The sequence below is a fragment of the Thamnophis elegans genome, chromosome 10 (genome assembly GCF_009769535.1).
Source record: "Thamnophis elegans isolate rThaEle1 chromosome 10, rThaEle1.pri, whole genome shotgun sequence".
Taxonomy (NCBI): domain Eukaryota; kingdom Metazoa; phylum Chordata; class Lepidosauria; order Squamata; family Colubridae; genus Thamnophis; species Thamnophis elegans.
This window is the reverse complement of record NC_045550.1, coordinates 23,455,164-23,468,444: the sequence shown is the minus strand read 5'-3', so window position 1 is coordinate 23,468,444 and position 13,281 is coordinate 23,455,164. Positions and strand designations below refer to the sequence as shown.

At 40.6% G+C, this 13,281-nt stretch overlaps 2 protein-coding genes across 2 annotated transcripts; one reads left to right on the top strand and one right to left on the bottom strand.

The window, feature by feature from the left end:
* Positions 1–1,108: 1,108 nt before the first annotated feature.
* On the bottom strand, positions 1,109–7,857 carry TWNK (twinkle mtDNA helicase). The gene is made up of 5 exons (XM_032225966.1): positions 6,291–7,857; positions 4,536–4,776; positions 3,057–3,164; positions 2,534–2,675; positions 1,109–2,403 (listed from the first exon to the last, which is right to left on the bottom strand). Exons 1-5 carry the CDS (start codon positions 7,489–7,491, stop codon positions 2,074–2,076), a joined length of 2,022 nt encoding a protein of 673 aa, XP_032081857.1. The 5' UTR covers positions 7,492–7,857; the 3' UTR covers positions 1,109–2,073.
* Positions 7,858–8,577: 720 nt separating this feature from the next.
* Positions 8,578–13,011, top strand: MRPL43 (mitochondrial ribosomal protein L43). The gene is made up of 3 exons (XM_032226005.1): positions 8,578–8,750; positions 9,993–10,099; positions 12,542–13,011. The coding sequence occupies exons 1-3, from the start codon at positions 8,620–8,622 to the stop codon at positions 12,766–12,768; spliced, it is 465 nt and encodes a 154-aa protein (XP_032081896.1). The 5' UTR covers positions 8,578–8,619; the 3' UTR covers positions 12,769–13,011.
* The last annotated feature ends 270 nt before the right edge of the window (positions 13,012–13,281 follow it).

Here is a 13,281-nt window from a genome sequence, read left to right as displayed (position 1 = left end):
TTATCATATGGCCATTTTTGTATGGGGCGCCGTATAGCACAACAAATTCAATCCTAAAGAATTTGCAGGCTGTTTTTTTGGAATACTGAGGTATGGATTTAGTGTGAAATACGTTATTGGACCAAGATTTAGTTTTATGTTCCAAAGAAAGCATTTGTAGCTCAGGATAGTTGAGTTCTTGATGCTAAGTTTGGTTTGCATCCAATGTTACCTAGCCCAAGTTATGAACCATCTGCAAGCAAACAACCAAGTCAAAGAGCGCCTAGAACTCATTTTTATGTCTCATTCCTGCCCACTTTGAGCCAGCAATCCAATTTAACTCAAATATTATTGTTGCAGGGAGAACTTGGTGGGTTTAAATTAGCGAGAACAGGGAAAGCAAAAGATGTTGTGATATTAAGCAAGAAACCCTTGAAAATGTAAAAATATTTCCTGGAAGGTTATTCTTACAGCTGAAAGGATTACAGAGAGAAATCCAATATTTTCTAATATAAATTTCAAGAATCTTATCTATACTGTAAGCATTCCTAAAAAAATTTCTCACAGTCTTCAATTTTTGAGGCTGTAGAAAAGAATGTATGCGTTAGCATGGAAATCAGAAGAAATGCCCTCAGTTTGAACAGACAAGTAAAAACCTAAGTCAAGCTGACCTCTGGCGGAGAACAGAAGGAATATCACACTTCTGCCAATGCAAATGTTTAAAGCAGTGCTTCCCAACCTTTATTTGGCCATGCCTCACCTAAGTTTTTCTAAAATCCTGATGCTCGCCCTGTGACATATAATTCTTACTTTATTCAAAAAGTGAACTCTATCCACAGGGAGGAAGCCTAAAAGGCCATTAACTTAGTTTAAACAAGGTTAATTGCCCCCATTAAAAATCAAGTAGCTCCCCCGTGGGGCTTGGGCCCCATGTTGGGAACCACTGGTTTAAAGTGATCTAAAATGATGTGTTTATATTGCATGTGTTTGAAAAATATTTACAGCAAACCCAAAACTTTGTGGTTTTGCATTTCTAGCACTAGAGTGAACCAGATTAAGAAAGAATGACATAACCTAAAGATGTCATATCAAGGCACAGCCTACAATGAGTAAGGCATCCTCCCCAGAATGTCACAGAATAAAACTTTTTATTTTCCTATCAAAGTCTTTTACTATGCTCAATTATCATTTTAAAAAACAATGCTTTCCTTTTTCTTGTACAATGGAAACAAGACACTCATAAGTCTCCTTTTCAATACAAGTTTTCCTAAACAGGAAATAAAGTGAATATAAATTTCGTACAGCCAACCACTGAAACTGGAAGGCTGGATCATGAAATAAAGCCAGGAGAACCTGTACAAAATGTTAACTAAAATCAATGTGGAAATCATTAAAGGTATAGCAATGCTTTTTGAATAAAGCTGCATACCTTTCTTCATGATTTTTCCATAGCCCCCTTACAGGTACATGGGTATGTGCATTTCCCTTTTAATCTTTCTAATTTTATCACACAATTCTCCAGCTTTTTTGGGGGGGGGGTATATTGGAAATTTTAATTTTTCCAATCATTATTGTGCCTAGTACTACAGAATTCAATCAGTATTTGTGATTCCACACCATGATTTATCACACTAGCTTGCAGGGAACCTTGACTGTATCCTCATGTACATATAGTATATACAGGAGACAACTTACATTACATTGGTGTTCCCTGCAGCTATATTATTCCTTCCTTGTTGCAAGTAGACATTATGTATCTCTTAACAAAAACACAATTCCTTCCTTGCACATATGCACTGTATGTGCAGCTGAGTCTTTCTGCTGCACGTACTAGATCTGCTCTTTATTCTGGATGGCAAGGGAAATAATCCAAGTTTCTTTTCAGACTAATTCTTAATAGTAAATTCTTAATAGTGCTATAAACCCTGCTACCATTCACAGTTCTCTTCTGCAACTGGTTCCAATGAAAAAGAGCTGCAACAGAGCAAGAAGAACTTGACCAATGCCTATATGGTTGGACTGATTACTCCTATAATCAAATGAACCATAGTGATTCTGCTGGCTGCAAATCCTTTCTGAATAAAATTCAATTCCTCATGGCTTGTTGGGTTCATCGGGTGATACATTTAAGGCAGCTTTTGTGCTCTTATTGGATTGTTTCTGGGATCGTTGCTTCTTTGGAACTTCTCCAGCAGCTGCTACAGGTTTTTGAACTGGCTCCTCGGTGTCCTCTTTTACCTTCTTTACCCTAGTTTTGCTTTTGACAGGGTTAGAGAATGTAAGGCAAGTTTTGTTGAATTCCAGGGGAAATATTCCCACATCTCCATCAAAGCGATTCTTGGAGACCTGTAAGTAGCGCCTGCCTGGTCCTGTTGTTAATTTCCTATCCTGCAGGATCAACACATTGTCAGCCTCTTGGCTGGCCTGCAAGAAAGAGAAAGAAAAATAACACTATGATTAGAACAGGGCAAATGGGAGGATTCATTGGCTGGATGGCTGGATGAGTAGATATATGTCTAGTTCCTTGGAAAAACTTTTATCAAGAAGGATTTACCTTTGCAGATCCAAAAATGGAAGATGTTTGCAGCTCCCTTTCTTCATCTTCCTTCCGTGGATGAATGATCAGTGTTACATGGCAGTTGTTGTCTGTAGCAAATTTTCGGAAGGTACCCACAATGTAGTCTTGGAGAGCAAGCCTAGGCAGCAATATGGCAGTATAAATAACACTTCACTGTAAAAACTCATGAATATCTGAAAAAATATGTTTTTCTTTCTCAAATAGAAAGCAAATAGCACTAAATTGATAGGCGGATACAAAATAGATATTTAACACTCCTCTTTAGTACACACCCTGAAATGTTATGGCGTTAAAAGCTATGTCAATTTAGGTCAGAACAGGCATAATCCTGAGCAAATGTTTAACTATGAATAAGCAACTGGAAACAGGATTGTGGGATTTACACATGCTCTTTTCATGGCTCTCCACGCAGCTTGCAAAATGTGGACTGAGCAAGAGAAAAAGAACAATGTTATAAACTGTGATTCTATGCTAAGGAAACATGAAATGAGAGGATTACCTGTCCACACTGAGTTGCTCCTGGCCCATCATAAACTGGAGATTATCGATGATAACATGAGTAATATCATACATGTACACAGCATGGAGCATCGTATCAATTACTGTCCTGGATGAAAAAATTATTAAAGTTACACACATGTAGAGTTTAATTTACTCTGCCACTCCTACCTAGGAAGAGATCAGACCAAGTTCAAATAATGAGCTTTTAAACAGAAACATTTGCTGCAGATTAAAACATGTCCACAGTCTCAATTAATTCAGAGTAACAAATACATTTATAAAGTTAATGACTAAATAAGGTATCTTAAAACCCTCAGAATCCCGGAAAAGTTAATTTCATTAATAGCATTCAGGACAAAGAATGAGGAGTTAAAGAACTTCTCTGAAACATTCATTTACACATTGCAATTTGTATCCTACATTAAAGGAAACCACATGACATTGCATATCTAAGGGAAACCAACTGCCTTAACTTAAAATAGTGTACTCACTGTGTAATTTGAGACCAGTCTCAATATTTGCTAGGCAAAGGGTGCTTTGTAACACTTTCCACTCAATCTATGCTAGAATATCTCGGGATTTTCCCAGACTAACATTACATAAAGGTAAAGGTTTCCCTCACACATATGTGCTAGTCATTCCCGACTCTAGAGGGCAGTGCTCATCTCCATTACAAAGCTAAAGAGCCAGTGCTGTCCGAAGACGTCTCTGTGATCATGTGGCCGGCATGACTAAATGCTGAAGGTGCACGGAATGCTGTTACCTTCCCACAAAAGGTGGTTCCTATTTTTTCTCCTTGCATTTTTACATGCTTTTGAACTGCTAGGTTGGCAGAAGCTAGGACAAGTAACAGGAGCTCCCTCCATTACATGGCACTAGGGATTCAAACTGCTGAACTGCCAATCTTTCTGATTGATAAGCTCAGCATCTTAGCCAGTGAGCCACCGTGTCCCTAACATTACATAGAGCTAGTTAATGTAGTCTTACTTTGGCTTTACTACTAAATATTTCAACATATTTTTTCAAGGATACTTATTCAGTGGTACTTCAGTACTTGACTGCTTTGGAACTCATCGAATTTGGTACTTAATGAATTTGAGCAAAAATATTGTCCCAATACTCATCATGCTGTGATAGGAAAAGGGGGATGACTGCGGAGAATGGACAGGTCACTGACATAGGAAAAGGGAGAATCAGAAAGTACTTCCAGGCTAAACAAAGGGTCACATGGTAAGTCACGTGGTCTGCTTGTTTCTCATTTTTAGTATTTGTTGAATCTCCCAGAACCAATTAGAAATGAATACTGAGGTACCACTGTATTTCTTACTGAATTATAATCTATTTGCTGCTAATTAAACAGAACTAAGACTGCAAACTCAGCATTACATTAATTATAGCACTGTTTCACTTCTACTGTCTCATAAAAAAGCAATAACCCACTATATACAAAGTAGGAAGCTGCTACCCCAAATTTTACTTGATGTTCTGTTGTCCATAGAAGGTCATGAAATGAAGTGGAAGATCCTCAAACTTGTCTGCCCACTCATCATATTTTTCCAGTTGCTCATCCAGTTTTTCCAAGGCAAACTGAGTAAGCATGATCTTGGCCAAGCGCACATTATGGATCTCAAAGCTGCCCCATAATGTATTAACGCCTTGCATGCAGAGATCCAGAGCATATTCACTTATGAAGGTGGTCTTCCCACTGCCTGTTGGACCTGATCCAGAAGGACAAAAGCACAATTAGTAAGAAAGGCAGTTTGATCCAATTTATGTAGAATCTGGTTTTACCTGGAACAAACTGGCAAGCCCTTTCCTTTGATGGGTACTTACATTGGCGGTAGGTGTAAATGGGGAACTATGTTACAACACAATATTTTCTTCATTGACTGTAACATCCCACTTACCCATTACAATAGTACTTCTAGTGGTTTGACCATTATTTAGTAATGAAATAAAAATCATGCTTGGGGGTGTATATCAACTGTCCCATAGACACTTCTGCTGAACAGTGCATATAGAATCAGTCAGAATTTCATTTACTTTCACCTTCACTTTTGCCAGAATTGGAAACATGCACAATTTAACTTAAGAAAATGCAGCACAGAAAATAAGTTAAATTTATTTTAGACATCTCCAATACCTCTTCCCTTTTCTTCTAGTAATCATTACTTTTATTAAGTAAATTGTGCTTCTCCAGACAAAAATATATGGAAGCAGAAAATCTTGAGAAGCTTGAGGAAAACTGGTTTTCAAATCCTATGTCCGACAAATAAGCCAAAATCTGACAAACAACTCAAGAACAATCCAGCAAATATTTTAATGATTACAGGTGAAACTTGAAAAATTAAAATATCGTGCAACAGTTCATTTATTTCAGTAATGCAACTTAAAAGGTGAAACTAATATATGAAATAAGACTCATTACATGCAAAGCAAGATAGTTCAAGCCTTGATTTGTCATAATTGTGATGATTATGTCGTACAGCTCATGAAAACCCCAAATCCACCATCTCAAAAAATTAGATTAAATGCAATCAATAAAACAAGGATTATACATAGAACAATATCGGACCTCTGAAAAGTATAAGCATGCATATGTACTCAGTACTTGGTTTGGGCCCCTTTTGCAGCAATTACTGCCTCAATGCGGCGTGGCATGAAAGCTATCAGCCTGTGGCATTGCTGAAGTGTTATGGAAGACCAGGATGCTTCAATAGCGGCCTTCAGCTCTTCTGCATTGTTCGGTCTCATGTCTCTCATCTTTCTCTTGGCAATGCCCCATAGATTCTCTATGGGGTTCAGGTCAGGCGAGTTTGCTGGGCAATCAAGCACAGTAATCCATTGAACCAGGTTTTGGTGCTTTTGGCAGTGTGGGCAGCTGGAAAATGAAGTCAGCATCCCCATAAATCTTGTCTGTGGAAGGAAGCATGAAGTGCTCCAAAATCTCCTGGTAGACGACTGCGTTGACCCTGGTCTTAATGAAGCACAGTGGTCCAAAGTCCTTTTTTCTGATGAGAGCAACTTTTGCATCTCATTTGGAAACCAAGGACCCAGAGTATGGAGGAAGAATGGAGAGGTCAATCAAGCACAGTAATCCCACGGTCATTGAACCAGTTTTTGGTGCTTTGGGTAAAAGTTGCTCTCATCAGAAAAGATGACTTTGGACCAAGGAGCAAATAATAAAAGCAGGATATGAATAAATACATAAGTAAATAAAATATATACTCACCTGTGAAAACAGTGAGCTCTCCTTTGCGGTGACCTTTGAGAAGTTTGCTGAGTTCTGGAAAACGAGCCCACTTGACTCCGGCCACCTGATCTACATTGACCAGCTCCCCATACACCTCTTCCCGCAGTTGACAAAATGAAATTATAGATTTGTGGCCAGCTGGCAAAGCTGAGCGTAGAATCTTAGTAAGGTTCATACCACTGCTAAAAGCCTCTAAAGGTCGAAGCTGCTGGTCACTAGGTCGCACCAAATAACAACGCTTAGGATTCAGCTTACGTGCAAAATGTTTAGCAGATTCCCAGGACCGGAGATCTTCTCCTAACCATAATGTGATCCTTTTAAACTGTTCTAAGTAGGGAAGTAAGGCTGGGGGAAGACAAGAAATCCCACGAGGCAGAGCCAAGGTGGGTAAACCAGTCACTTGTTGCAACACCAGAGCATCCAACTCTCGGCCAGTCAACACTACTTCTGTATCACGCCGACTGATCCGAGGCAAACCAAAGAGATTGTGATAGGCATTGGGACGAGGCAACATATCCTCCACATGGTGCATTCGGTCTCCTTGGGGCTCAACTCTGAGGAGCTTCAATCCCTTCAAGCTAGTGCCAGAAGGACTGAACCATGGGAAGACCAATGCTTGAGCAGTCCGAAGAAAACGCACCCCAAAGTGTTTGAGAGTGGTATTTGACACGCAGGAAATGCCAAATGTAGCCTTGACTTCTTTTGTCTCCTGTTCATCCAGCAATTGCCAAAGAGGCAAGGCTCGGTCCCATATGTGCCTAGCATCCTCTCCACTTTGGTCATGTTGCTCGTTAATACTGTGCCTGTCGCTTAACGTTAGTCCTTTATCCTGCAGCTCTACGTTGGCCTGGAAGTCTTGCCAATTACCTTCGACCAGGGTGTCCGTGCAGATAAACTGGCCCGTGGTCTTATCAATAAAGAGGCTGTAACTATGGCGGTGCTGCTGTTTATCCCCCACAAAAATACTGGGCACGTGAATGCAACTGTAGCCATCGTGAAAGGGGATTTTCTGCGTTTTGAGGTACTGCCGGATCTCTGTGACCGAGGCAGGAGGAATCGGGTCCTGCACCGGTGGAAGCTTCTCCTGCTTGTAGTGCTTGCAAGGAGAGCGCCCAACAAGCATCCATTTACCTGGAAGGCGCCGGTGACGTAAAAGGAGCCGTGACGTCACCGAAAACATTTTTTCCTACGTCTGGGATCCCCGTCCTCTGAGCAGCCTCATAGGGTGGGACCTCCTCGCTCTACGACCCTGCAGTGCCGTCTCCTAAATGCCTTAACGGAAGCGCCTTGTTTTCCCTCCGAGAAGCAGGCGCCCTGCCTTTCTTATATTGCAAGAACCTCCTATACCGCTGCCCTCCTTCCAGCTTGCGGTGGAGCTGCAGCCCACATCCCCATCCCCGCCGCTCTCCGGACGTCTATAAAGCCTCCCCTCCGGCCGCAGCCTGCAGCTCCGGATCAGGGCATCGGCTCCCCACGTGCAGCTGCAGAAAGCGCGCCATGACTTTCCTTTAAATCCATCGCTTCCGAGAGCGGCTGCGGAGGCGGGAGAAGGACCAACCCGGAAACAAAGGCCGGCTTGGCGGAACATACGGATTTTCCTCCATAGAGATAATACACATAAAATACAAGCGATATACATCCCTCCCTGCTCATCTCGTTGCAGGAGAGTTTTCTGGCTTTCAAGCCCAAAGTGCAGAAATTCAAGGGCGGCAACCAAGAGTGGGAGTTGTTGGTACATCTGGCCGTTTTTGCAGCCTTATAAAGACCTAACCTCAGCCGAACACGCAAAGCCTTCCTGGCTATTTCTGTTGGTGCATCACACAAACTGGGTCCACATTGCAATTTTTAAATAGATGCTGACGCCCCAATGATTTATTTATTTAGTTAGTTTGTCACTCATGTACAAGATAACAGGAATAAGAATAAACATAGATAAGAACACAGGAAATTAGCACAAATAAATGGGAACTGGGACGTTAGGCATGCTGGTGCGCTTATGCACGCCCCTACTATTCTTTCTTTCTTTCTTTCTTTCTCCCCCCTCCCTCCCTCCCTCTCTCTCTCCCTCTTCCTTCCTTCTATCCACCCATCCATCTATCATTCCCCCCCCCCCTCACAAAGATGGAATATCTCTATATTTCTTGCGAGTTCTTATCTCGCAGAAAAGGGGGTGGCGCCTTCAAAAGCAATTGCCGTTCCACGGGCACAGAGAGACTGTATGCTAGAGCGGCGCCGATTCCGTATTTGCTTCCTGCTTCGCTTCCTGTTCCGCTTCCGAGTTCCTGTACGCGTCGCATTGCCAACGACGATGACCGGCCGCGGCACCGCGAGCCGCTTCTTGGCCAGCGTCTTGCGGAATGGCGTGGGCCGCTACGTATGTCAGCTGCAGCGCATCACCCTGACGGTCAGCCAGCACATGTCCAACTCGCTGGGCGCCAGGTGGGGAGAGAGAGGCGTTGCAGCAGGCGGGCCAGCTGGGCCCGTCTCTCTGCAGGCTTCGGAAGCGTCCGAATTCATTGTTAAGCAGCGCAGGTGTTAAGTGAGAGAAGAAAGACTGTTAGGGAACTGGGGGCTAAAACATACGAAAACGGTTGCAGGAACTGGGTATGTCTAGTTTAATGAAAAGAAGAACTAGGGGAGACATGATAGCAATGTTCCAATATCTACCCACAAAGAAGAGGGAGTCAAGCTATTCTCCAAAGCACCTGAAGGTAGAACAAGAAGCAATGGGTGGAAACTAATCAAGGAGAGAAGCAACCTAGAACTAAGGAGAAATTTCGTGACAGTTAGAACAATTAATCAGTGGAACAGCTTGCCTCCAGAACTTGTGAGTACCCCAACATTGGAGGTTTTTAAGAAGAGATTGGACAACCATTTGACTGGAATGCTATATAGGGTTTCTTCCTTGAGCAGGACTAGAAAATCTCCAAGGTCCCTTCCAACTCTGTCATTTGCTTCCTCCTTCCTGATGTTTGCCTAGCTTCTTAGGAACAAGAAGGAGAAGACCTGGTCTCCCTTTTGTGCCACAATGGCTGAGCCATGACTCCGGTTAATTGTATATGTATTTCACTTATTCCATTCACTTGCTTTTTTCCCTCCCTATTTTTGTTTTAATATTACCATCCAAAGTAATCCCTTTGGTCCAAGGATGTAATAGAACTGGGCAATATTGCTATATTCTGTTCTTCATTCAACCCAATCTATTTTCAGACAGCAATTAAAAGTACTTTCTGTAAAGCCAAGATTAAACAATTGTGGTTAGAATTCACAAATAAAGGCTAGACAGTCTAATATTCAGTAGATTATTTGCACTGTTAAGTCTGTACAAACTTGTGGAATGCTTACGCCAAACTTAGGCACCCTGGTACATGTTTTTTTTTAAACAAATGATATTTATATACTTTGGTTCATTTGTACTCTGATACCATGAGATGCATAATATCACTCGGGTCTCCTTGGCATCATTGCATGCAAAACATTTGGAAATGCCTATTTCCACCTATTTTGGAAAAGAAGTGGACTTGGGGGACTTTTGTTCTAAGTGGCTTCTCCAATCAAAATAATTTTATAGAAAAGTTCTATGTCCAAGTAGACTTCATTGCTTCAGCAGTGTAATCCCTCACTTGATTTAAGTGTATTTTTTAAAACACCTCAATGCAAATATTTTTTGTCTGGTTGTAGAGAATATGTTGAAGAAAAGATAGTGGATTTTGCAAGGCAGAACCCTGGGATTGTGGTTTATGTAAACCCAAAGAACTGCAGGATCCCCACATTGGTTGCTGAATACTGTGAGTATGGAATGTAATACTGAATAAAACCAAAGAGAGTATAATCTGTTTTTTTACTGCCATTAACCAAGAAATCTGCTCCTAAGATTTAAAGTCTTTTAGGAGATGTACTCAGCTCCCGCTTAAAACATATAGTTTTCTATTTAGCCAAACCTTTTCAGTTGGTGTGATCTAATTGTTTCAGTGAAAATGTGAGTGTTATGTTAAGCTTGTGTGGACAGAAAGATTATAAATATGGAAAACAAAATGAATAAATTAATCACATGGTATTCTTTTTTTTACTTTTTTAAAAAAAATATTTAACACACATACAAAAATAATCATCTTATATTGCCTCTTGTAGAAAGTGTGTCACTTGGTTACAATTAGCTTTCGTGCATCTCTTCCACAGTCATTACTTACATTCATATCAAATGTCAAAGTTCTTAATGAGTTTTACTTTCAACGTATCATAGTTCTCATTTGACTGAAATTGTTTTAGTGTCCTTTTGCCTAGAATAATCCATAGTTAAAAACACAACCACCTAATGACATTTCATTAATTATTACAAAGTCATCCAATAGCCTTAAACCTTTATAACATATTCTAAACAATTAGTTGACAAAATTTCTAAGCCCTTTCCCCACCCCCCACCTCAAATCACTGTTTACAATTTGTGTCCAGGTTCCTTTTGTTATGATAGTACGTACGTACGTACATACATACATACATGTATGTAATTATGTATGTGTATATATATATATATCATTAACTGTATATATATATCATTAACTGTATCCCTTATCCTTATCATTCCATTGTTAGTTGTTATAATTAATATTGGTTAACAAAAATTCCTTTACTGTTATATCTATTTTCTTCTCATCAAACCAACATATATGTATACCTTATTGCCCTTATTAATTATTTATTTAACATAACCATCTATAAATAAGTAGTTATAAATTACTACTTACTAATTATAAAACTTAGTTAATTTTTTTGTTATCTACTTTCATATATCCAATATATGGGTGTTCTTTTAATAAGATTATGTAAGCACAGATACCTTCATTTTCTTGCCAAACAGTCAGCAGTAAAAACTTGACTTCTATCTATAACTGTCTATTCTATCTAAAACTATCCCAAATATGACAGTCCCCAGTGTGAAGTTTCCAAAAGATGACCTACCGTATATACTCGAGTATAGGCCGACCCGAATATAAGCCGAGGCACCTAATTTTACCACAAAAAAACTGGAAAAGTTATTGACTCGAGTATAAGCCTAGGGTGGGAAATGCAGCAGCTACCGGTAAATTTTAAAAATAAAAATAGATACCAATAATGTTTTTGAATATTTATTTCAAAGAAAAACAGTAAACTAGCGGTGTATTCAATGAAATACTTCACTCACCTCATGATGCTGATGTCCCGCTGTGATGATGATGTCCCGTGCAGCCGCGGGAGCGATGTCCCGCCTCCTATGACACACGGCACAGTGATTCCTATCATTGGATCACTGTACCAGAGGAGGTGGGACATCGCTATGTGGCTGCTTGCCATAACAAGGAGGAGGTGGGACATCGTTGCAGAGCGGCAGGAGGGGGAGGAAGGGGAATCGTAAGACAGCCCTGCATTACATTAGAAGGTGAGGAGGGGGGATGGTGCAGTGCGCGCTGCGCGGCAAACTGACACAGAGGGAGGGGAAACTCACAGGGGCACTGGGCCATTCACGAGTGTCACCCAGCGGCATGGCCCCGCCCCTTTTTCTCCTCCATTTCGGGCAAATTTTTCACTGACTCGAGTATAAGCCGAGGCGGCTTTTTTCAGCCCAAAAAGTGGGCTGAAAAACTAGGCTTATACTTGAGTATATACAGTAATTAATTTACGAGCCTCGAGACAAAGTTCAAAAGAAATCCATTCATTTATTAGGATCAACATTTTGGCATGTTCTTCTGCGGAGCCGAAACTGATTCCACTTTATGGGGCCTGAACTTTACCCTTGTATCCCCTCCCTTCAGTCTGTGTCATAAATCACATCCACCAACAAGGTGCTGTGGCAGGCTATGAATGTGTGCATTTCACACGTTAGCTGTAGAAATATGAGACCTGACTCTGGCCAAAGGTATGCATGGCATTCTCCTCCCTTTTCTCTCTTTTTTATGCCAACTTGATAATAGCCATGGAAACGTTTTACAAGTTGACACCCAGATGTATTGAGATTGGAACTCCTAGTATTCTAAGGCAGCAGGTCTTTTGACCCTGCAAGGAAAAATATCAGTCTCAGACCATCTTGATAGAATAATTAAGTAGAAATGACTATCTTCATTGGAAATTTTGAACAAGCTAATTTACACCATTAAAACATAAAATTATAGAGATTGAGGAATTGGAAACCCAAGGTAGCCAGACAAATGTGTCTTCTAAGATTGAACAAGGTTTTAAACAAATTTTCTTTCTAGTGAATGGAACTGTGAAGGAGGAGCCTTTAACCAGCAAGACTGCAGAAGAGATTGCAGATATTGTCCAAAAGATGGCTAACCAGTCTGGCCTAGAAATAATTCGTATCCGAAAACCTTTCCATACTGATAACCCCAGTATCCAAGGCCAGTGGCATCCTTTCACAAATAAGCCCAGTGTGCTCAATGTGCAAACAATAGGAGCCAGACTCCAGTTACTGGAAAAATGAAGCTATGCTGTATACCCTGTGACATTTATGAATGTGACGTCTCCTGCATGCAGGAAATCTTCATTTGCTTCCTTCCTTACCTAAGAGAGTACTGAAAGGAAATGACTGACGTGGTTGAGAACTGAACTATTTCTAAGTAAATTCTACTATTGGGTGGTTCTAGGCCTGCATGGTTATGCTAGTAGCCTTCTTCCCATTGTACTTTGCAGTTTAATTCTTACTGAAATAAAGGATGAAACTTAATTTTCTCTAGCTCATTTTTTAAGACCAGACGTGGGAAGCTTGCAGTCTTTCCTCCCTACATAACAATTAGTTTTAAAATACAGAGAGGCTGATTGTGAGGGGTTCATGGTTCCAAAGAAGGAAATCATCCTGTTTTGAACACTCTTTTCCGAATTTCTCAGATTGAAGCATGTTTTTTATTAACTCTGGTTAACAAACCAACTGTCCTTTCCTGAAAAAAGTGACTGTAGTGTATACACCAGTAACTCCTAGGCTTCATTTATGTAACAC